Here is a 23,206-nt window from a genome sequence, read left to right on the forward strand (position 1 = left end):
ATTGTTGTCCTGATATCCAATACTAGACAAGCAAAAATGTCCTCCAACTAAATATGGAGAGAATCAAAATCATTGTCATTGATCCGTGCCATAAACTTCATTCACTAGACTCCTTCCCTTTCCTTGACAACTGTCTGTCTGAATCAGACTGTTTACACAGATGGTGTGACATTTGACTCCAAGATAAGTTTCTGACCATCTCGAGGGCAATAAATGCTGGCCCCAACCAGCAGTTCCTATGAAACAATAGATCAAAAAATGCAACATCACTTAGATTGCCGCATATCTGTAATATCTGAAAGCTTGCTGGATTCAACCCCTAGCTTAGCACAATGCTGCCTTTGTTACCTCAAGACTTGAAACTACCATGGACAGGACTCCAAGTATCTGCCGTGGCTTAGTTGGTTGCATTCTTGCATTTGAGTCACAAGATCCTGGGGTCGAGACCCACTACAGGGTTTGAGTACAAAAAATTCAAGACTGGTTTCCTTGTGCCTTACAGAGGGAGAGCTGCAAGATGTTGGGCAGGATTTTCCAGCTGTCTCCACTGGTGGGACCTTCCAGTCCCCACCAACAGTGACCCCCCCCCCCCCACCCCCCACCCCCCACCACCTGGCAGTGGGTGTGCGAACAATAGGAAGCTCCGTTGACAGCAGCGGGACTGGAAGATCCCGGCACCTGCAAATGGTGGGCCATCTCTGCAAAACTAATCGGGGGCAGAAAATCTCACCCATTTGGATGAGACGTTAGACTGAAACCCCATCTGCCTACATGGGTGGATGTAAAAGATCCCATGGCTAAGAAGGCCAGGGGAGCAAGCCATGATGTCCTGGCCAATAACTACACATCAATTAACATAATAGAAAAAAGATAATCTGGTCCTTATCACATTACTGTTTATGGGAGTTTGGTCTGTACAAGTTGGCAACTCTGTTCCCTGCAACACTTCTAAAGGTTCACAGTAAAACAATTTGAGACAGCGGGCGGTCATGAAGAGTGCTAAAGTTTATTTATTAATGTCACAAATAGGCTTACATTAACACTGCAATGAAATTACTGTGAAAATCCCCTAGCTGCCACACTCCGGCGCCTGTTCGGATACACTGAGGGAGAATTTCACGTGGACAATGCACCTAACCAGCACGTCTTTTGGACTGTGGAAGGAAACCGGAGCACCCAGAGAAAACCCATGCAGACACAGGGAGAATGTGCAAACTCCACACATACAGTGACCCAAGCTGGGAATTGAACCTGGGTCCTGGCGCTGTGAGGCAGTAGTGCTAACCACTGCATCACTGTGCTGCTGTATAAATGCAAATCTTTCTTTTCCTACTCTCAACCCACCAGAAACCTGAGATCATCCAAAGACCTGCTGCCCTTAAACTTCCCTAGATACTGGGAAGGCCCCAACAATTTAGAAAAGAGTGATGGTAATCCTCCTATTTAAGAAAGGAGGGAGACAGAAAGCAGGAACCTATAGGCCAGTTAGCCTAAAGTCTAACACAGGGGAAATGCTGGAATCTATTTTTAGGGAGGTTTTAGCAGGGCACTTAGAAATTCTCAATGTAATCAGGCAGAGCTAATATGGCCTTGTGAAAGAGAAAATACGTTTGACTAATTTATTACGGTTTTTTGAGAAAATGATAGGAGTAAAGGGGAACCTGTAGATGTGATGGACTTGAATTTCTAAAACGCATCCGATAAAATGCCGCATCAATGATTACCACACAAAAATAAAATCTCACGGAACTGAGTGTCACTGAAAGGGTTGAAGGGATCAAATGCATCGTTGTTAAACTTGCTGATAACACAAAGATAGATAGGAAAATAAATTGTGAAGAGAAGTCTGAAATATTCTCGTATTCAAGAGCATTCAAGGTGGTTAGATACGGCACGTGAAGCAAATGGGGTCAAAGGTTATGGGGAGAAAGCAGGATTAGGCTATTGGGTTGGATGATTAGCCATGATCGTGATGAATGGCAGAGCAGACACCAAGTAGCCTTCTCCTGCTCCTATCTTCTATGTTTGTATGAAAAGGGATATTGATAGGTTACGTGAGTGGCAAAAATATGGCCGATGGAGCATAATGCAGGAAAATGTGAACGTGCTCACTTTCATAGAATCAGACAGTGCAGAAGAAGCCTTTCGGCCTATCAAGTCTGCATCGACACATTAGAAACACCTCAACTCTCACCTAACCCCATCTGCCAGCACTTTGCCCCTAGCCCTGGAGTGTGCCAAGAGCTCATCCACGTACTTTTTAAACGATGTGAGCAAGCCACCTCCACCATCGTCCTGGGCAGTGCAGTCTAGCTGGTCACCACCTTGGGTAAAAAGGTTTTTCCTCACTTCCCCTCTAAACTTCCTGTCCAAACTTTGGCGGAAAGAATTTTTAAAAAGCTTATTATTTAAATGGCAAGAATGCAGAGGGATCTGGAAGTCCAGGTACATGAACCACAAAGGGTTAGTGTGCAGGAGAAGCATGTGATTCGGAAGTCACATGAAATCTTGTCATTTATTGTAAAGGGAATGGAATATAAAAGTGGGGAATTTTTGTTACATTTGCACAGGATATTGATGAGGCCACATACTGTGTGTAAATTTGCTCTCCCTATTTAAGAAAGGAAATATTTGCATTGAAATAGTTCAGAGAAGGTTCACTTGACTGATTGTCGATGCTTGTATTCATTGTGGGGCTAATTCAGTTTAGTCCTAATTTTTTCAGGTGCTCCAGTGGATCCCAGGTGTAAATAGGGACATTTCTTCTAAATTTAAACAAGACATACAAACCTTTTAAAAAAATTCATAATTCTTTCTGGAAGTAGTCTTTAACTCAGTGTCATTACTTCCTCCATGGAGTTTTGTCTTCCAATCCATTCAGCGATCCGGTAAATGGTTAATGGTTTTGTGTTTTAAAATGTATTCATACTTGGGCTGTGTGGCATTGCAGGTATCACCAGCATTGACTGCCAATCCCTAACTGGTTGGGAGAAGGTGGTGGTGGCTGCCTTCTGCAATCCCTGGATGGTGAAGGTCCTGCCATTGTGCTGTTAGGTTGTGAGTTCCAGCATTTTGTGCCAGTGTTGAGAAAGGAACAGCAAAATATGTCCAAATCAGGACGGTTCATGACACGGATGGGAAACTGTGGGCAAAGATATTCCTATTCACCTGCTTCCCTTGTTTATCTCGGTGGTAGAGGCTGTGGGTTCAGAAGAGGCTGTTGAAAAAACCTTGGCACGATGCCTTCTGGATGGTATACACACAGGATTTTCCAGCCCCGCCATAACAGGTTTTCCTTCAGCAGACGCAGCGAGCCATTCAAATGGCCACTGACTTCACCAGGAATGGGAAATCCTGCTCCAGCAGGAGGAGCTGGAAAAGTTTGACCGTTGTGTCAGCGTTGGAGACAGTGTATGTTTAGGTGGAGCACGGGATGCCAATCAAATATGTTAGTTTGCCCTGAATGGAGTTGAGCATCTTGGAATACTGTTGGAGACGCTCTTGTCCAGTTAAATGGAGAGTATTCCATCATACTCCAGACCTGTGTGCCTTGATTGTAGATGGTGGTGAGGCTTTGTGGATGATTAACTGGCTGCAGATTTCCCAGCTTTTCAATTGCTATTGGGGCCACTGCAGTTACGTGGTTGGTCCAGTTAAGTCCAAAGATGTGTGGGGTCAGGTTGATTGGCCATGCTAAATTGCCACTTCGTGTCAGGGGGACTAGCTAGGGTAAATACATGGGGTTACAGGGATAGGGTTGGGAGGGATTGTGGTCAGTGCGGACATGTTGGGCCGAAAGGCCTCTTTCAGCAATGTAGGGATTCTATAATTCTAAGTTTCTGGTCAGTAATTACCCAACCCCTCTTCACATCCCTCTAGAATGTTGAGAGGGGTTCAGTGATTGCAATGTCATTGAATGTCAAAGGGGAAGTGGCTAGATTTTCTCATGTTGGAGTTGATCATTGCCTGTAACTTGTGACAGAAATGTAACTTGCTACTTATTAGCCCAGGCCGGAATGTCGTTCAGGTCTTGCTGCATGCGGGCACAGACTGTTTTATTATCTGAGGAGTTGTGAATGAAACTCAACACTGTGTAATCATCAGCAAATATCCCAACTTCTGACCTTATGATGGATAAATGGCCATTAATGAAGCAACTGAATATGTTTGTGTCGAGGATTGTTGTGCCTGAGGAACTCCCTCAGCGATGTCTTGGGGATGAGATAATTGGACTCCAACCACAACCATCTTCCTTTGTGGGGATTCAGCTAGTGGGGGTTTTTCCACCTTATTCCCAATGACTTCAATTTTACTCATGGTCCTCATACAACCCTCACTCACTGGCTCTTTAAATAGCACTGGCGGAGTCCTTGGTGCACCCGAACACATGTTAGGGATGAATGGTTAGCACAGCGCATTCACAGTGTGCAGTCCAAGTTTGCAGCATGTGCTCCCTATTGGCCTGTTTGACTTCAGTTTAAAGTTTATGTCACAAGTAGGCTTACATTAACACTGCAATGAAGTTACTGTGAAAAATCCACTAGCCGCCACACTTTCGAATTACACGGAGGGCGAACTTAGCATGGCGAACGCACTTAATCAGTCTTTTAGACAGTGGGAGGAAACTGGAGCACTCGGAGGAAACTCATGCAGACACATGGGGAACGTGCAAACTCCACACAGGCAGTGACCCAAGCTGGAAATCCGACCCCAGTCCCAGTGAGGCAGCAGTGCTAACCACTGTGGCACCGTGCCGCCTGGTCAAGTTCTGCCCATTGCCAATCATGAAGCATGCATGGCCAGTCTGTGCTAATGCCCTTCCAACATGGGGCTCCCTGCTGGAGCCAGAAACGGGCACAAATACTGATGCCACCATTCTGAGGGCACTGGCTTCAATGGCATTCTACAACACCAAACTCTGTGGCCTCTATGCCTGGGTCACTGACACCTGGAATAGCTTTCTTGACAGTTTCAGTGAGTATTGCATTTTTAAAGGAGATTGGATAAATTTGTCATTCAGCAGAGTTGTGAATTGTGAGACAGGTGTAAGGGCGACTACAATATCACATTTTTGCATTGAACTTGCATCTTAATTTTTTCCAGAAATTACGGTCACTCTTGAATCTCGGGGCAGTTTACTTGCTCCAATTCCGTGGCGCTTCATTTTGTTTTCTGAAACTGTCACTCTCTGACGTGCTTGAAATGATCCATTTATAGTAACCGCACAAAAACTCAATTCATATCTTTCAGTGAAACTCAATCCTCCTGAAGACCTGTCACTGAATATATCCGACAATAACGGGCTCACTTTGAGCTGGAACGTATCGAAGAACTTACTGAAATGTCGAATGTATGAAGTCAGGCATCGGAGTAATAAGGATAAAGATTGGCAGGTACAGTGTTACAATGACGACAAGGCTGACAATTTTTTTTCTTAATCTGAAAAAAAAGAATATAGGAACTAACATTTAGAAACGGAGTGATGTAGCACGTTATCACGTTGTCACTGAGAACTAGGATGAAGATCTATCCTTTGCTTTCTGACTTGGATCAAGCTGGAGTACTGTGTGCAGTTTTGGTCGCCGCACTTGCGGAAGGATATATTGGCCTTGGAGGGAGTGCAGAGGAGGTTTACTAGGCTGATGCTGGAATTGAGGGGGTTGAGCTATGAGGAGAGGCTGAATAAACTAGGCTTGTACTCGTTAGAGTTTAGAAGAATGAGGGGAGATCTCATTGAGACATATAAGATGATGAATGGGATGGATGGGATAGAGGTGGAGAGACTCTTCCCGCTCAGAAAGGACAGTAGGACTAGGGGGCACAGCCTCAAGATAAAGGGGGGGCGGTTTAGACTGGAGTTGAGGAGGAACTTCTTCACTCAAAGGGTGGTGAATTTCTGGAATTCTCTGCCCATTGAAGTGGTGGAGGCTACCTTGCTGAATATATTTAAGTCACGGGTAGATAGGTTTTTGATAGACAGGGGAATTAAGGGTTATGGGGAGAAAGCGGGAAAGTGGAACTGATCCACTTCAGATCAGCCATGATCTTACTGAATGGCGGGGCAGGCTCGAAGGGCTAGATGGCCTACTCCTGCTCCTATTTCTTATGTTCTTATGTTCTTATGTAAGCTGCTCTTTTTAGGCCTTTTTACCAGATTGAGGCAAATGTTTATGAGTTGATGATATAACTCCAAGGGTTATAATGGAAATGGTTTGGGGATGTTACTTGGAGGAAGGTAGGGTACGTGTTGATAAATCTCAGGTTTGATACCTATCATAATTGGCTCACAGAAAATCAACTGCTAAACTTCACATAAGGGTGGCATGTTGGCACAGTGGTTAGCACTGCTGGCTCACAGCACCAGGGACCCAAGTTCAATTCCAGCCTTGGGTCACTGTCTGTATGCAGTTTGCAAGTTCTCCCCATATCTGTATGGGTTTCCTCCAGGTTCTCCGGTTTCCTCCCACACTCCAAAGATGGTTAGGTGCACTGGTAATGCTAAATTGCCCCTCAGTATCCCAAGATGCGTAGGTTGGGAGATTAAGAGGGTAAATGTGTGGGACTTCGGGGATGTGGTTTGGGTGGGATGTGCTGTTAGAAAGTTGGTGCAGATTCAATGGGCAGAATGGTCTCCTTCTGCACTGTAGGCATAATATGCTTTATCCTGTCAGCTTGGAACTTGTTTAATCAAGCCTAAGATGGGAAGCAATATCTTGTCTTGTGTTGCTGGTTTGTCCCTCATGTGGGGACCATGAATAGAATTGAATTTTAATTGACTTTTTTGATTAGAAGTAAGGTTATGAAAGGTACCAAAAAAAAACAGGATCAGCATCAGGCGTACCTGAGGTGTCTACCTGGTGAAGCTATAACACCGGACTACTTGCATACCAAACAGTGGAAGCAGCATGAGATAGGCAGAACTAAGCGATTTTATGATCAACGAATCATATCAAAGCTCCACAGCTCTGCCACAGCCAGTCACGAATGGTTGTGAACAATTAAACTCCCATGTGGAGGAAGAGGCTGCGTAGATATCCCCATCCTTAATGACGGGGAGCCAGAATATCAGTGCATAAGGCTGAAACATTTGCAATCATCTTCGGCCAGAAGTGCCAAGTGGATGATCTATCTCGGACTCCTCTGGAAGTCTGCAGCATCACAGGCGCCAGCCTTCAGCCAAATCAATTCATTCCACATGGTATCAACTAACAGCTATAGGCACTGAATAGTCCAAAAGCTATAGGCCCTACAATATTCCAGCAATAATGCTGAAGACTTATGCCCCAGAACTTGCCGCATCACAAACAAAGCTATAGCTACAACACTGGCGTCTACCTACCAGCATAAAAATTTGACCAGGTATTATCCTGTTCACAAAAAGCAGGCCAAATCCATTCTGCCTAATTACCACTCAATCATCAGTAAGTATTCAGCAACAACCTGCTCAGTGATGCTCAGCTTGGGTTCTGTTTGAGAGACATTCTCAGCTCTTGACCTCATTACAGCCTTGGTCCAAACATGGAAAAAGAACCAAATTCCAGAGGTTCAGTGAGAATGACTGCCCTAGATGTTGAGGCAAGGTTTGACCAAATTTGGCAACAAGAAGCCCTGGGGGAGAAAACAGGAGCACATGGAGGAAACCCATGCAGACACGGGGAGAATGTGCAAACTCCACACAGTGACCCAAGGCTGGAATTGAACCTGGGCCCCTAGCACTATGAGGCAGCAGTGCTAACTGTTAGCACCATGTTGCCCTTGGGATATGTGGGATTGATTACAGGGATAGGACCTGGGTGGGATTGTGGTTGGTGCAAACTCAATGGGCCAAATGGCCTCCTTCTGCACTGTAGGGATTCTATGATTCTATGAATCTCTGAAAAGCTTAGACAAATAGACGTATTATGAAGAGCATCTTAAAAGAGGAAAGAGAGTGACAAAATGACTTAAAGGTTTAGGAAGAGAATTCATCAACACTAAAATTAAAATATAAACTAAGATAGACTTTAGCCTATTCAATAGTTCATTAATAATTGCAGATGTTTCCATTTTTGGCCTCAGTGCTTATCACTTTGGAAGTAGAAATAATCTGATTGAAATTGGTGATTCCTTCTGTGGTTGTTTTTGACCTTCCAGCTCAGAGCAATTGAATTCTCCCCTCTCTCTTCCACTATAAACAATCGCTTACTAAAGATGACAGAAAATGTTGATCTGAAATATGTTCCTTATCAATCACTATCATCAACCAAAGCTGGAGGTTACTTTGGGCTGGATTTTATACCCTGTGCTGGAGTGATTTTTAAGGGGCTCGTAAAATGTAGCATGTGGCCTGCCTCAGGCCTACTCACCGAGCCCTTTCTTCCATTGTAATGGTTTGGTGTAATCCTTGGGCCCAATTAATGGCCACTTAAGTGCCTCATCTCAGCTCTTTCATTGCTTTACTTGTGGCAGAGAGAGGCCCACACCAGATGGATACCCACATGCTGGTATCGGGCAACAGCTGGCTTCCTCTAAAAGTTCCCTGTGCCCATCTGCAGCACCCCTCTATGTCATACCCCCTTCCCTCAGCCCCCTACTCCGTCACCGCTTCTCACTGCGGCCTGCCAACCAGACTGCGGTGAACCCCTGGACTGACCTTCAGTCCAGCCTTCCAGTTCCTCTTCTTTGGGAACTGCCTGTGGTCTCAGTCGTGGCCACCGCTCTAACTTGGCACTGCTGGGCCTACAGAGTTGCTGGCCAATCAGATTGTATGATGGCTTTCTAAGGCAGGACTTTCTCCTGAGATTGGGGCAGGAGCCTTGCCCTAAGTCAATGAATACCCTTCTGAGAATTAGGTAGCTGAGTGACAATGAGCTTTGTCGTGATGGGTTCCCGACTGACATTTTTATCATGGGGGCACATGGCGCCATGCAAAATCCAGTCTAATGTTTATCTCAGTGACGAGATTATAATATTACCATATATTATTGCCTGCCACTTCTTCCTGCTTTGTTCATATAGGTATTTTCAATCAATGCCCAAGCAAAATATACTTTGGCAAGTATAGATCCAGAGAAGAACTATACATTTCAAGTGCGAAGTAAGGTTAACCAGTATTGTGCAACAACTGACTTGTGGAGTGAATGGAGCCCACTTATCCAGTGGGGGAAAAAAGGCGCAGGCGCAGGTAAATAAAATGTTTTTGTTACGCTGCCGAACCGAGACGTTAGACGCCAGCTTATTGACAAGATTTATGTGGGTCAAGCCTGCCAGGGCATGACCATGGCAGAGAATGTGTCCAACATTATCCCATCTCTGTTTTGGTTCTCTGGGTAAGCAGTTAAGGAGCTCTCACAATGCATCCTGAGAGCAGTTGTGTGATGCTGATTACCTAAGGCAACGTGAGTTATTTCCCAGTTACAATTAGTGAGAATTTTGCCTAATTCAGGGGAGACTTGACAGAAGGCCTGCCACAGGGAAGCACACCACTGGGCAAGGGTAAAAACCCAGCTTGGGTCCTGCAGGACTGAAGAATCAGGTGAAATGTATCTATTCAAGGACATGTCTGGGGTGCCACTTGAAGTGGATTGTAACTCCAGTCTAACCAAGAATGGGAGCACTCCCTCAACAATCACCCTCACTTGAACTTCATGCAGTCATTTCACACAGAGTCTTACTCTGAATCTGAGAATTTAAACCATGTCTCCCCAAGGAAAGCAACTATTAAGGGATGTTACCTTTTCCCAGATAGCTTATTAAATAAGTTGTTGGCCAAATTGTATCTACTTTATTTTATTTATTTATCACAAGTAGGCTTACACTAACACTGCAATGAAAATTACATTAACACTGCAATGAAATTACTGTGAAAATCCCCCGGTTGCCACACTCCTGTGCCTATTCGGGTACACTGAGGGAGAATTTAGCATGGACATTGCACCTAACCAGAACATATTACAGACTGTGGGAGGAAACCGGAGCACCTGGACGAAACCCACGCAGACATGGGGAGAACATGCAGACTCTGCACAGACAGTGATCCAAGCCAGGAATCGAACCTGGATTCTTGACACTGTGAGGCAGCAGTGCTAACCACTGTGCCTCCCTATTGCCACTGTGTCACCCTATATAAGGGTCTGGAGGTCTCTCTTCAAAAATCATATTTTCCTACTTTCGGAAAATATGAGAGAGGTGGTTTTATATACTTTACCAAATTATTTGCAAGTTTATTACAGAACTATTTAACATGCAATACACTTTAAGTTGGATAAGCTCATTGCAATTTAATGACTATAAAATATAAAAACTTAGTTCTAATATAGAATCCAATAAAACTTTCAAAATACAATACTGCACCTAACGTCAATTTAAGAATACCCATCAATATTCAAAGTGACATTTCATAGAATCATAGAATGCCTACAGTACAGAATGAGGTCATTCGACCCATCAAGTCTGTACCGACCACAATCCCACCCAGGCCCTATTCCTGTTACCCCACACATTTACCCTGCTACTCCCTCTGACACTAGGGACAATTTAGCATGGCCAATCAATCTAACCCATACATCTTCACCTAAATTCCCAAGTGAATCAGTTGTTGGGGCAGTTGGATACAAAAGCTGTCTTCTTTACCATCCAACTTGTCGACAACTGAAAAGCCAATGAGGGATTCTCCCAATACCCTTCCACAATATTTCTGATGTTCTGAAAGAAACCTGAAGCAAGTTTCCAGATTAAATCATTCTTTAGCAACAGTGTGGATGTTTCCTCTTTGATTAAATCTTCCCCTTAGGTGTGTCTTAGTATTCTCTATTATTTAATTGTTAAAATGATTTTATTATTCACACTGTGAGGCAGATATATGGTCATAATTTTCTAAATTATGCCCTGAATATCTTTCCTGTTTACCCCCAACTGTTTCTATTTCTATAGAAGTGATTTTAAACTTTATGCAGAAGAATTGATATTTATACCAGAATTTTCCTGTCCCACCCACCCATAGTGGGCAGAGTGGAGGGTGGACCATGCAAAGGTCCATTGACCTCAGCTGGGATTTTCTGGTTTTGTGGGGAAGCATGGCTGAAAATCCTACCCTTATAGTCTGCTTTTCTAGTTTGCTCAGATAAGACCCTTCTAAATAGAGCAGGAGCAACAATACCATCATAAAAGATTTTAAAGTTCCTTTGAAAATGACTTTAAAGCTTTATCTTATCTTTGCCAAGGGTGAGGAGAACTTTATATGTGGCACAGACAAGGTATGTTTAACACATGCTGAAACCAAGTTATCAGCAACTGCTGCCCATGTTTATACTTTAGAGCTACTGGGTAAAAATGGTTACTTGAGTATGTGTCCGCTTTCTCAATTCTGAAGTATAATATCATAAATAAATACAAATTCTATCTATTTATTCCTATCTTTCCTTCCCAGTCAATGACAATTCAATTCTCAAATCAGTACAACCCACTGTCTGAAGCTGCCACATTTGATTGGGATATTTGGAAGATGCCTTAATGCTTCTTCAATGAAATAGTACATGACAAGTGACATAGCAATGCCAAAGAACAAGACAGATACAGGGGGAGGGAAAGGAAAACCTTTCAAAACTATATTGGTTCTGCAGGCTGTATCTCTCAATCAGTGTGCATGATTAGTGACCAACAAAGCGGGAGAAATTGGGTAGTTAGGAATGGGATCAGTGGGAAAAGTGTTGATAATTAAAAACGAAATGTTAAAAATTTCAAAAATTGAGCCAAATTTGTTATTTTCTTTTACAGAGAATTCAATGGGAATCCCTACTATAATCTCTGCACTTTTACTATTGGGATTAATTTTACTTGTATTTGCTCTCATAAAAAATGAACGGTGAGTTACGAATAATCCAATCTACAATGTTATCATTTATAAACCATCTTTTTCATCATTCTACTACTGGAGTTTGCTCTTACCTCCACAATGTGCCATGGACTGTACACAATAGTATTCGCAAACTTGAGGCTACAGTTGCATTGAAGAACACTTTCACAAATGCACAGACAGGATGCTAAATTCAGGTCTGGCGTTGTGATTCTCTACATTTGTTTATTTATTAGTGTCACAAGGAAGTTTACATTAACACTGCAAAGAAGTTACTGTGAAAATCACCTACTCGCCACACTCCGGCACCTGTTTGGGCACACTGAGGGAGAATTTAGCATGGCCAATACACCCTAACCAGCACGTCTTTCAGACTATGGGAGGAAACCGGAGCACCTGGAGGGAGAACGTGCAGACTCCGCACAGACCGTGACCCCCAGGTCCCTGCTGTAAGGCAGCAGTGCTCACCACTGTGCCATCGTGCCACCCCAGTGTAGCACCATTTGTGGTTGAACAACTGGTAGATGGTGGTGGGGGCAGGGGTAGTATTCTCCAAAACAACAGGTAATGATGGATAGAACTGGGGCCAATCTTTGCACACTTTTAGAAGTATTTATTTACAGAATATACATGACAAACAGGAACCTCCTCACCCAACAATCACAATTCCAATCTCTTCCTTTTCATAAGAAAACAAGTGAATGCCCAGTTCGTGCAATTAATATATAATCAACTAATTGCGGCTGCGCTCGCCACAAGACCGGACTATCCTGCCCAAGGTCAATGGACCTTAGCGTGGCCTACCCCTCCCACCCACAATGATTCCTGTGGCGGGTGGGACGGGGAAATTCCACCCTGAGAAGCTTTCTTGTAGATTTTCATTGAAGATAGTGCAAGTCTTCCCACAAAATACTTTGCCTCTGATATTCCTTCTTGTCGGAAGCAACAAGGCTGACACCATGTCCCGTTTTCTCTTGGATGAGTGTGTAATCCATGTCAGTTAAACTTCAAATGTCATTTGGTGAAGGTGGAGACCATAAGTCAATTTTTGCTCAGCTTAGATTTATTCACAAAGTGAAACCTTACAAGTCTTAATCACCCTTCTGACACCAGTGCCGTTAACTTTCTCTTTATATATTCTCTTTATATTTACAAATAATAAATGCCCTCCAACTATTTATCCTTATCCTTAATTTATACAATTGGCAATGTCCAATTCATTCTTCCACTGGTATGTGGTTCAGACTCCAAGAATATTGGAGGGTTATTGTAACAATTCACACTTGTTTTCTCCTATCTTTCACAATGGCTATCAGGATTGCAGTTTTCTATCTGATTCTTTCCCCGTTAGGTTTTAACCTTCCATCTCTATAACCATTCTCTGTTACCATATTCCATTCCAGGACACTAATTGTGAAGGATAGAACTGGAGCCAATATTTACACACTATTATTTTCATTTACAGAGTTACACTTTACGAGACTACATTGCATCACCCAACAACCACAGTTTTATTCCGTGCTTACTTATAAAGGGTTTAAAAGAATGCCCAGTTAATGGCCACAATCTGCATGCAATCCAACACAATTAAGATATAATTAGCAGCCTATTTTGCATAATCAGGATTGAATTGCACCTTTGCTGATTTGCAAAAGGAAATAAAGATGAACAGCAGCAATTTCAAAATATTGGCATCTATTAATGTCGTAAACATTCTACAAACTTGAATAGAAATAAACTGGAGGAGGAGGCTATTTGCAGACACAAGTCAGAGGATTGTGTACAGCACGCCCACAGGTTCTCCATTTACGTGATTGATGAATTCCCATTCAGTGGCAAATCGCCCATCATGAACAGCCCTTGCTGTGGAAAGCTTTTACATATTTCATTGATTGCAGCAACACCAGGACTTTAAGCCCTTCTGCCAAAGGCTTGGAGGAAGTCTGCAACTGGCACCAAAGCCATTTAATAAACTATGTCTTTCAGCACAGGAAATGCTGCACCTTGGCAGTCATGTTACCAGCCACCCTCCCTCAGTAAGATAAAATATTCCACTTCGCACAATCCACTGCAAGGTGGCACAGTAGCACAGTGGTTAGTACTGTGGCCTCACAGCACCAGGGACCTGGGTTCAATTCCAGCCTGGGATCACTGTCTGTGCGGAGTGTGCACATTTTCCCCATGTCTGCGTGGGTTTGCTCCGGGTGCTCCAGTTTCCTCCCACACACCAAAGGTGTGCGGGTTAGGTGGATTGGCCATGCCAAATTGCTCCTTAGTGTCAGGGGGATTAGCAGAGTAAATACGTGGGGTCGTGGGGTTGGGGATTGTTGTCAGTGCAGGCATGATGGGCCAAATGGCCTCCTTCTGCACAGTAGGCATTCTACGATTCTATGAGTTTAAAGGAGATGAGGGGTGGGATTTTTTGGCCTCCTCGAGTGAGAGCAGAAATTCCCACCTGAGGTCAATGGACAGTTCCGTTGTCCGCCTCTTGCCCGCTCCAATTCCGTGGCAAGCAAGGCAGTTGGGTTCCGGTCTGACCTTGATTGGGGAACCCTGTATGTTGACATTGTAATTCCCACTGTTGAATCCCTGTCCTTGTTGACAAATTGCTTCGTTCATAGGATGCAGAACATAGAATTCATCAAGTCCTGCCCTGTTTTATAGTTTAAGTCAAGGTTTAACCTGCTGATTTTTTTTTTGCCAGGTTGAAGGTGATAATTATCCCAAAGATTCCAAATCCAGGCAGAAGTTTTGATCCTTTGTTCAACAATCACAATGGCAACTTTCAGGTAAAGAAATGGAAGAGAAATAGCCCCTGTTGCAATAGGCTTTTTTCAATCAATGGGGAGTATCAAATAGAGGGGTGGAAGATATTGACAGAGAACTGTGGGTAGGTGTTAATCACACCTTTAACTGGGGAATGGTAAATAGATTATATCCTATGGGGAGGGGATAGTGGGCAAAGTTGTGGTCAGACAGATGGAAGCTGCAGAAACAAGGTGTAGCTGATGGGAAGATTCGAAAGAAAGGAGTTGTATTTATATCAAACTTCACTCAATGTACTTTATGGCCAATGAAATCCTTTCTGAAGTGTAGTCATTATTGCATTGTCGTAAACACAGAAGCTAGTAGACATATAGAGAACTCCCACAAAGCCCGATGCAACAATGACCAGATAGAGCTTTGCTTTTGTGTTTTATCTGAAAGGCGTCATCTCCAATAGCTCAGCGTCCCCTCAGCACTACACAGAACTCCTAGCCCTAGATAAGGGGTCAAGAGTTTAATAACTCAAATGGCCATTTAAATAAAAATAGTCAACAACTTAATGGGGCAATCTTGAGCCTGCGCTCGCTGTCTGTGGGAATGGTGATTAGGGCTTGAGATTTGATAAACCCCCTAAAATCACAGGTCTCACCAGGGAGGTCACAACCTCCACTTTACGTCGCCCCATGCTGGTGACAGAACATAAGAACATAAGAAATAGGAGCAGGAGTAGGCTATCTAGCCCTTCGAGCCTGCCCCGCCATTCAATAAGATCATGGCTGATCTGAAGTGGATCAGTTCCACTTTCCCGCTTTCTCCCCATAACCCTTAATCCCCTTGCCTACCAAAAACCTATCTACCTGTGTCTTAAATATATTTAGCGAGGCAGCCTCCACCACTTCAACGGGCAGAGAATTCCAGAGATTCACCACCCTTTGAGTGAAGAAGTTCCTCCTCAACTCCGTTCTAAACCGCCCCTCCCCCCCCTTTATCTTGAGGCTGCGCCCTCTAATCCTGCTATCCTTTCTGAGCGGGAAGAATCTCTCTACCTCTACCCTATCCATCCCCTTCTTTATCTTATATGTCTCTATAAGATCCCCCCTCGTCCTTCTAAACTCCAGCGAGTACACACCAGGACAGAATCAGGTTCACACTATTACGGGCTTGAACCCGATTTACATTCATTTTAATATATTTACATATTATTAAACAGCCCCCCATCCCCCCCACAGCAAACATTGACCCCCAGCGTATATTCAAACTGTGCTGTTGTGACAACATGTCAGTGTGGTTTAACCTGCCGTGAGGGTCTTTCCGGGGCCATAAAGGTGAGTTTAGCCCCCTGAGGGAGAGGGACACGGCCAGACAGTGTCCTGGTAATGTCCCCTGGCTATTTCCCCCTGGTACAAGCCGGCACTGTCAGGTTGGCACCAATGTAAACTGGCAGTCCCAACCTGGCGGTGCCAATCAGCGCAAGGGAGCAGTGATGATGTGGAGCTGCCGGCGTTGGACTGGGGTGAACAAGGGAGCAGTGTCAGGGATGGATCCCAGTGGGAACCTCATCATGGGAGGGGGTCCATTTATTTGTGGTGGTGGGACGGGGAGCAGATGTAGGAGCGGGGGGGGGGTGCTGACGGTGGGGGAGGGATGTCGACATTGAAAGTATGGGTGAGGGGTTGGGGGGGGGGGCGAAGGAGTCCAATGTTTGGGGTTTGGGGGAGGGTGCTGGCTGTGATCAGTGATGGGTGGTGTCGGCTTCGATCAGTGGTGGGGGTCTCAGTGCAGCCGAGATCTGCCAGAGCATTGAGTCGTTCTCCGCCCCCCCACAACCTCACCACCACCACCACCTCGCACTTGTTGGTATGAAACACGGCCAGCCTTATTTTTGACAGAGTGTGTTAAGATCTGGGGAGAAAAACATGCCGTTTCCGTGCCAGAACCATCACATATTTTCGGCAAGATTTCGCTGAATGTTTTAAGAGCAGAACTGCTGTTAAACAAATGTCGATACTAATGAAAAGTAACAGGAGGCACATTTCAACGGCATTCCTTTTTACATAAATAGTTTAGTGTGAATGAAACTTTCTCGTAAGTACAAGTGAATTAAAGTGACGCTACATGATCAATGATTATCGGCTGTGCAGCTGCCCACAATGAGCCAGGAGATGTTTGATTTTAGGAATATTATACCTCCACTGTTCTGCTTCTAAAGTTGCATTGTGCAATTTGCTGCAGGAGACTTCAAGGAAAAATATCTGAACCTGCTTCAATTCTTCAAGATACAATATCTGAACTCACCTCGAGTCAATTGAATTCTGAATATCCTTAGCAGTTAGTGGTCAAATTGACTTTTTTTTAAAAAAAAAAAAATTTTATGCAGCACTTTTTTTTGCCAGAAATGAACTGGTTGTACCTTTAAGTAACTCGATGTTTTGTGTTTTAAATTTTTCTGAAATAAAATAAACTTTTGCTCTAAAGGTGTTGATTTTGTCCTGGGGATTAGTTCCACAGAGAGAGAGAGAGAGAGACCCTTCCGTTGCCTCAACAGAATTGCCGCACCCATGAGCACGAGACAGTTTGTGTTCAGGGGTACATATCAAGCTAGTGTCATCCAACACTTCCCAGCAGTGGGCACCATATAGTGACCGGGGGCAGGAATATTTGGCTGATGCCCGCCCCCCCCACACTCCTTCACAAGGGCAGAGGAATAGAAGCAGGATTCAGCCACCAGGCCCTTTAAGCTTGCTCTGTCATTCAATGCCATCATGGTTGATCTATACCGGCCTCAACTCCTTTTCTATACCATTTCCCCATAACGCTCTACTCCTCAGTCAATATTTGTCCACTTTAAAAGCTCAAATGATCCAGCCTCCACTATCCTGTGGGGCAGGTTAGGGGCACAGAGGCCTAATGCACTACACTACAGCCTGTGATCGTGTTTTTATTCATTCGTGGGACGTGGGCATCGCTGGCTGGGCCACCGTTTATTGCCCATCCCTAGTTGCCCAAGGGTAGTTGAGAACCAACCACGTTGCTGTGGTTCTGGAGTCACGTGCAGGCCAGACCGGATAAGGATGGCAGATTTCTTTCCCTAAAGGGCATTAGTGAGCCAGATAGGTTTTTACAACAAATCGACAATGGTTTCACAGTCATCAGTAGATACTTAATTCCGGATACTTCTTATTGAATTCAAATTCCACCATCTGCCGCAGCGTGATTCGAACCCAGATTCCCAGAACATTAGCTGAGTTTCTCGATTAATCGTCTGGCGATAATACCACTACGCCATCACCTGCCCTCATTGCATTCAGAAAATATCAGGGCTCAAACCTCTCTGTTTGACTTTGACTTTCCATTTACCAGTTCCAAACCTGGTAGTGCGCTAATTAACCAAACTACCAATAAGCTTGTTATTTATGATTTCCAACTGGGAGAAGTGCCATTAGCATGAGAGAATAAGGCGTATGGTGAGGGAAAGAAATAAGAAGCATATGTGAGACACAATGAACATCCAGCTCAAAGTAATGTAGATAGAAAGTAAAACAAAACTTGCAAAGCAAAGCGGGCTTTAGTAGCCCAGAGACTTGATAGAAGATATAAAATGGGTTCACACAGAGGAGCAGCACAAAGGACATTCCCAAGCATTAACTCTGCCCTTCCCTCCAATTCCAGAAACACTGGCACACCCATTCCAAATTGCCAATGTTGCTTGCCAAAAAAAGTGAGAAGTCTGGAGTTATTAATACGAAAGAACACCACATTAGAACAGCATAGAACCCCAAAGCCAGAGAAGTGTATGGGAGGAGGTAAATGAAATGGAAAGCAACGGGGAAGCAGTGTCACACCTGAGCAGAGCAGAGGGACGGCACAGCTGGCACAGCGGTTAGCACTGCTGCCTGACAGTGCCAGGGACCCGGTTTCGATTCCTGCCTTGGGACACTGCCTGAGCGGAGTCTGCACGTTCTCCTTGTGTCTGCGTGGGTCTCCTCCGGGTGCTCCGGTTTCCTCCCACAGTCCGAAAGACGTGCTGGTTAGGGTGCAATGGCCGTGCTAAATTCTCCCTCAGTGTAACCCGAACAGGCACCAGAGTGTGGCGACTTGGGGAATTTCACAGTAACTTCATTGCAGGGTTAATGTAAGCCTACTTGTGACACTAAAAAATAAGCTTCAAGAAGGTTATTGGCCAAACGGTCACCTAATCTGCATTTGGCCTCCCTAAGACCACGCTGTGTTCAGTTAAAAAAAAAATTATGATTCTTGCTGGACCGAGACTCTGTCAGGAATTTTTGCTTCATCTTGTGCAGTTTATCAAACATTTTGCCACAGCCTCAGGAAATTGCATCAGGTTTGTGTGGTGTTCTGAGTTGCATTGATGTGAATATTTGTTGCCTCCCAGCAACAGAAACAGCACAGCTCTACAAAGTGATGCACAATTCTTTTCCCTTCCTTGCCCAGCCACTATCTTAACACGTCCAAACGTTCATTTAACTTGCTGTGACAGCTTGAGGCAAAATCTCCGCTGTGCAGCTCGTGAGTAGGGTTTAGGTGCACAGACTGTGCTGTGTGCAGACTTAACTGAGGCCTCCAAAGGGAAATTGGATATTAATCTGAGGAGAAAGAGATTTTCAGGGCTATGGGATAAAGAAGTGGGAGCGGGATTAGGCCGAAGGCTCTTGCAGTGAGTGGGCAATGGACACAATGGGTCAAATGGCCTCCTTCTGTGCTTTAAGTATTCTATGATTCCAGCAGAAAAGTGTTACACGAATCCCTGAACATCACCCTTCGTTGGTTTTATTTCTAATGAGGTGCTGATTGTGAAGAGAGTCTCTTTGCAAATGTGGGGTAGACTGATGACTTCATGATAGGCCTCCATTTCAATTGGGCAGCTTTGAGATGGCGCCCATCTGTGCAGTTACTGGGGTAGATAGTAAATGTTACCGGTGTACATCCACCCATGGCTGACGATCTCACCAACCTTACGGTGGAAATCTAACCAAAACATGATGGTGTTGCTAGAAAGATAACACTCTGCCACGAAAAATAGGTAAGCGTGTTTCACGCTGTCAAGTTGGGGGTGGGGGGGGTGTGTGGGGTGGGGTGGGGGTGGGGTGGGGGTGGGGGGGGGGCGGTGATCGGAGGCTCAACACACCAGCAAAGCCCGACCAGCAAAGCGAGATTGGGGTGCCATGTTTAAAGGACTCAGAACAAACAATGACCTCCCCCAAACAAACCACCACATGGACTCATGGATTTCTCCTTCACACCCCCCCCAGCCCCCCACTGTGAGCAGAGGCAGCGTTCATACCCCACCCAATGGTCAGAGCCGGCACTTTCCCCAGGCCTTCGATTGGAGCCAGCAACCCCCCCCCCCATCCCCCCACCCCACCCAATGTGATGGTTAACACTGCTACCTCACAGCGCCAGGGACCCAGGTTCAATTCCGGCTTGGGTCACTGCCTGTGCAGAGTGGGAACATTCTCCCATGTCTGTGTGGGTTTCCTCCGGGTGCTCCGGTTTCCTCCCACTGTCCGAAAGACGTGCTGGCTAGGCGCATTGGCCATGCTAAATTATCTCTCAGTGTACCCGAACAGGCGCTGGACTATGGCGACTAGGGGATTTTCACAGTAACTCCACTGCAGTGTTAATGTAATGTCAATGTTAATTTAAGTCACGGGTGGATAGGTTTCTGATAGACAAGGGAATTAAGGGTTATGGGGAGAAAGCAGGAAAGTGGAACTGATCCACTTCAGATCAGCCATGATCTTATTGAATGGCGGGGCAGGCTCGAAGGGCTAGATGGCCTACTCCTGCTCCTATTTCTTATGTTCTTAATGTAAGCCTACTTGTGACACTAACAAATAAATAAACTTTTAATCATCTCTACACCCCCATGACAGGTTCACGTCTGGGTGAACCTGTTGTAAACTGTGCCAACATGGCGTTACGTTAGTAAGGTTTGAATATATGACAGGGGGTTAATATCTGGTCTTTAATAATAAACATATTAAAATGAATGTAGTTCAGGTTCGTGCCCATTCCTGGTGTAAACCTGATTACATTACTGATAACGAGTGACGAGAATCAGAAGTCACAATCTTGTCGGCAAGATCACGACTTCCAGGGTTTTGCCAAATCCTAAGTCTCTGCCGCCTTTCTTGTGGCAAGTGAGTTTACGCTCAAGATCGCCCCCTATTTGTGAGGAGTGTAAGCACTTAAAGTTTATTTATTTTGCCGCAAGTAGGCTTACATTAACACTGTAGTGAAGTTACTGTGAAAATCCCCTAGTACGGCGTCTGTTCGGGTGCACTGATGGAGAATTTAGCATGGCCAATTCACCTAGCTAGGACACCTTTTGAACTGTGGGAGGAAACCGGGGCACCCGGAGGAAAGCCACGCTGACACAGGGAGAATGCACAAGCTCCGCACAGACAGTGGCCCAAGTCGGGAATCGAACCCGGGTCCCTGGCACTGTGAGACAGCAGTGCTAACCACTGTGCCACCGTGCTGCCCGAAGGAAAAATGAATGGGAAAATCATACGCATTCTAACAGCTGTTTTGAGAACAACAAAACAGAAGCCTAGGGAACGGGTTTGCATGGATGCTTTCTAGGATGCAGGACCAGAGAAGAGAAGGGAAAACACCTTACAATAAAAGTAAAACAAAGCAGATAAGCACCAACTGCAGAAACCATCGTGGAAACAGGTGGAGCTTCAATATTCTGAATGAGTGTAAGAGGGATGTTAGAATGCCATGTTAATTAAGTTACTGTAGTAAACTAGAATGATGTAGACAAACATTTGACTGCTGTCTTACTCATTTCAGGATTGGCTTGGTGTCCCAAAGGATGCACTGGAAGGTTTCAAATCAAACTATCATGAGAACGTGTGTATCGTGAGCGAGTCACCAGCCAACCCCACCCAGAGCAGTGTCCATGGAGGGTCTTATGAGCAGCACGGAAGTACACAGATCCCAGGGAAGGTGTCCATTCCTGGTAACAAGGGAGGGATCCAGCCAAAAAACACCTCTCCTGCAACACTGTTTTCTGACATTGCGGTTTTTGTAGAGAGCAGTAGGTATGCCATTAATGAAAACATCTACGTCAGAGTCTAATCTTTGCCATTTGACTTGCCTCTGTGGGAGAAATCCCAGTGAAGGGGGTTTAAAAAAGATTTCACAAATCCACTGGGAATAAAATCCCCAAAACTGTACATCTTACAGCAACTTCCATATAGAAATATGACAGGAAGTGTAGGGAACGCACAACAGGTCAGTCAGGATAAGGAAGAGAAACAAACCCCCCCCCCCTTTCTCTCTCGGAAGTTAATCAACCCCTTGTGCTTTCCTGATATTATCTATTTATGTTTCAGCTTTGTAGCAAATGGTGGCAGCTTTCTTTAACCCTCTCAAGCATAAATGACGCAGGGAAATCTGGGCGAGATAAACAGCGTTAACATGCCCAGAGTCATGACCTTTCACCAATCCAAAGGCACTAGCTTTATTTATATTTCCGCAGAAGTTGCCTGACCTGCTGAGTATATCCAGCAATTTCAGTTTATTTTCCCAGATTTCAAACCTCCAAAGTATTTTTTGCTTTTGAACATTTGTCTTACATACAATCCCACATCTGAGAGCCAATTTCCCAGTCGATTACTGCTGCAGAAGCTTAGGAGTCTTTTGATCCGAATTGATTTATTATTGTCACATGCTTTGGGATGCAGTGAAAAGTGTTGTTTCTTGCACGCTATACAGACAAAACATACCATTCGTGGAGCAGATAGGGGGGAAGGGAAGGAGAGGGTGCAGGGTATTGCAGTTACCGATAAGAGTGTCTGAGGGTAGGAGAGTTGGGAACCAGAGCTCTGAAACCTCAGAAGCTTCCCCCACTAAATGATGTGGCGTTGTCAACTGTGGTGGGCACAGTAACTAGTCTCACAACACCAGGTTAAAGTCCAACAGGTTCATAGAACATAGAAAAACTACAAGCACAAACAGGCCCCTCGGCCCACAAGTTGTGCCAAACATATCCCTACCTACTTGGCTTATCTATAATCCTCTATCTTACTAAGGCCCATGTACTTATCCAAAAGTCTCTTAAAAGACCCTATCAAATCCATCTCCATGCACCCACCACCCTCTGCGAGAAAAACCTACCCCTGACATCTCCTCTGTACCTACTCCCCAGCACCCTAAACCTGTGTCCTCTTGTGGCAGCCCTTTCAGACCTGGGAAAAAGCCTCTGAGTTTCTGATCATCAGCTAATGAAGGAGCAGCGCTCCGAAAGCTCGTGCTACCGAACAAATCTGTTGGACTTTAACCTGATCCTGTGAGAATTCTTACTGTGTTTACTAAATGAATGGAGAATCTAACTTGCCAGTCCGTGTTCCCTGTCTCTGTCACTCTGCAGTGATGATGTGGAGACGCCGGCGTTGGACTGGGGTAAACACAGTAAGAAGTCACACAACACCAGGTTAAAGTCCAACAGGTTTATTTGGAATCATGCTTTCGGAGTTCTGCTCCTTCGTCAGGTGAGTGAGATTCACCCGATGAAGGAGCAGCACTCTGAAAGCTCGTGATTAAAAAAAAACCTTTCGAACTTTAACCTGGTGTTGT

General features: G+C 44.8%; 1 protein-coding gene across 1 annotated transcript in view; it reads left to right on the forward strand.

The window, feature by feature from the left end:
* Positions 1-22,709, forward strand: part of LOC145342374 (cytokine receptor common subunit gamma-like) — a 46,899-nt gene extending 24,190 nt beyond the window's left edge. The window contains exons 4-8 of the mRNA XM_080187906.1: positions 5,251-5,393; positions 8,998-9,163; positions 11,755-11,842; positions 14,538-14,622; positions 21,419-22,709. Of these exons, the coding sequence (XP_080044032.1) occupies positions 5,251-5,393; positions 8,998-9,163; positions 11,755-11,842; positions 14,538-14,622; positions 21,419-21,706 (770 nt within the window). The 3' untranslated portion in view covers positions 21,707-22,709. The remainder of the gene's footprint in view (positions 1-5,250; positions 5,394-8,997; positions 9,164-11,754; positions 11,843-14,537; positions 14,623-21,418) is intronic.
* Positions 22,710-23,206: the final 497 nt, after the last annotated feature.

The sequence above is a fragment of the Carcharhinus amblyrhynchos genome, chromosome 4, assembly GCF_965287045.1.
Source record: "Carcharhinus amblyrhynchos chromosome 4, sCarAmb.v2.hapA, whole genome shotgun sequence".
NCBI lineage: Eukaryota > Metazoa > Chordata > Chondrichthyes > Carcharhiniformes > Carcharhinidae > Carcharhinus > Carcharhinus amblyrhynchos.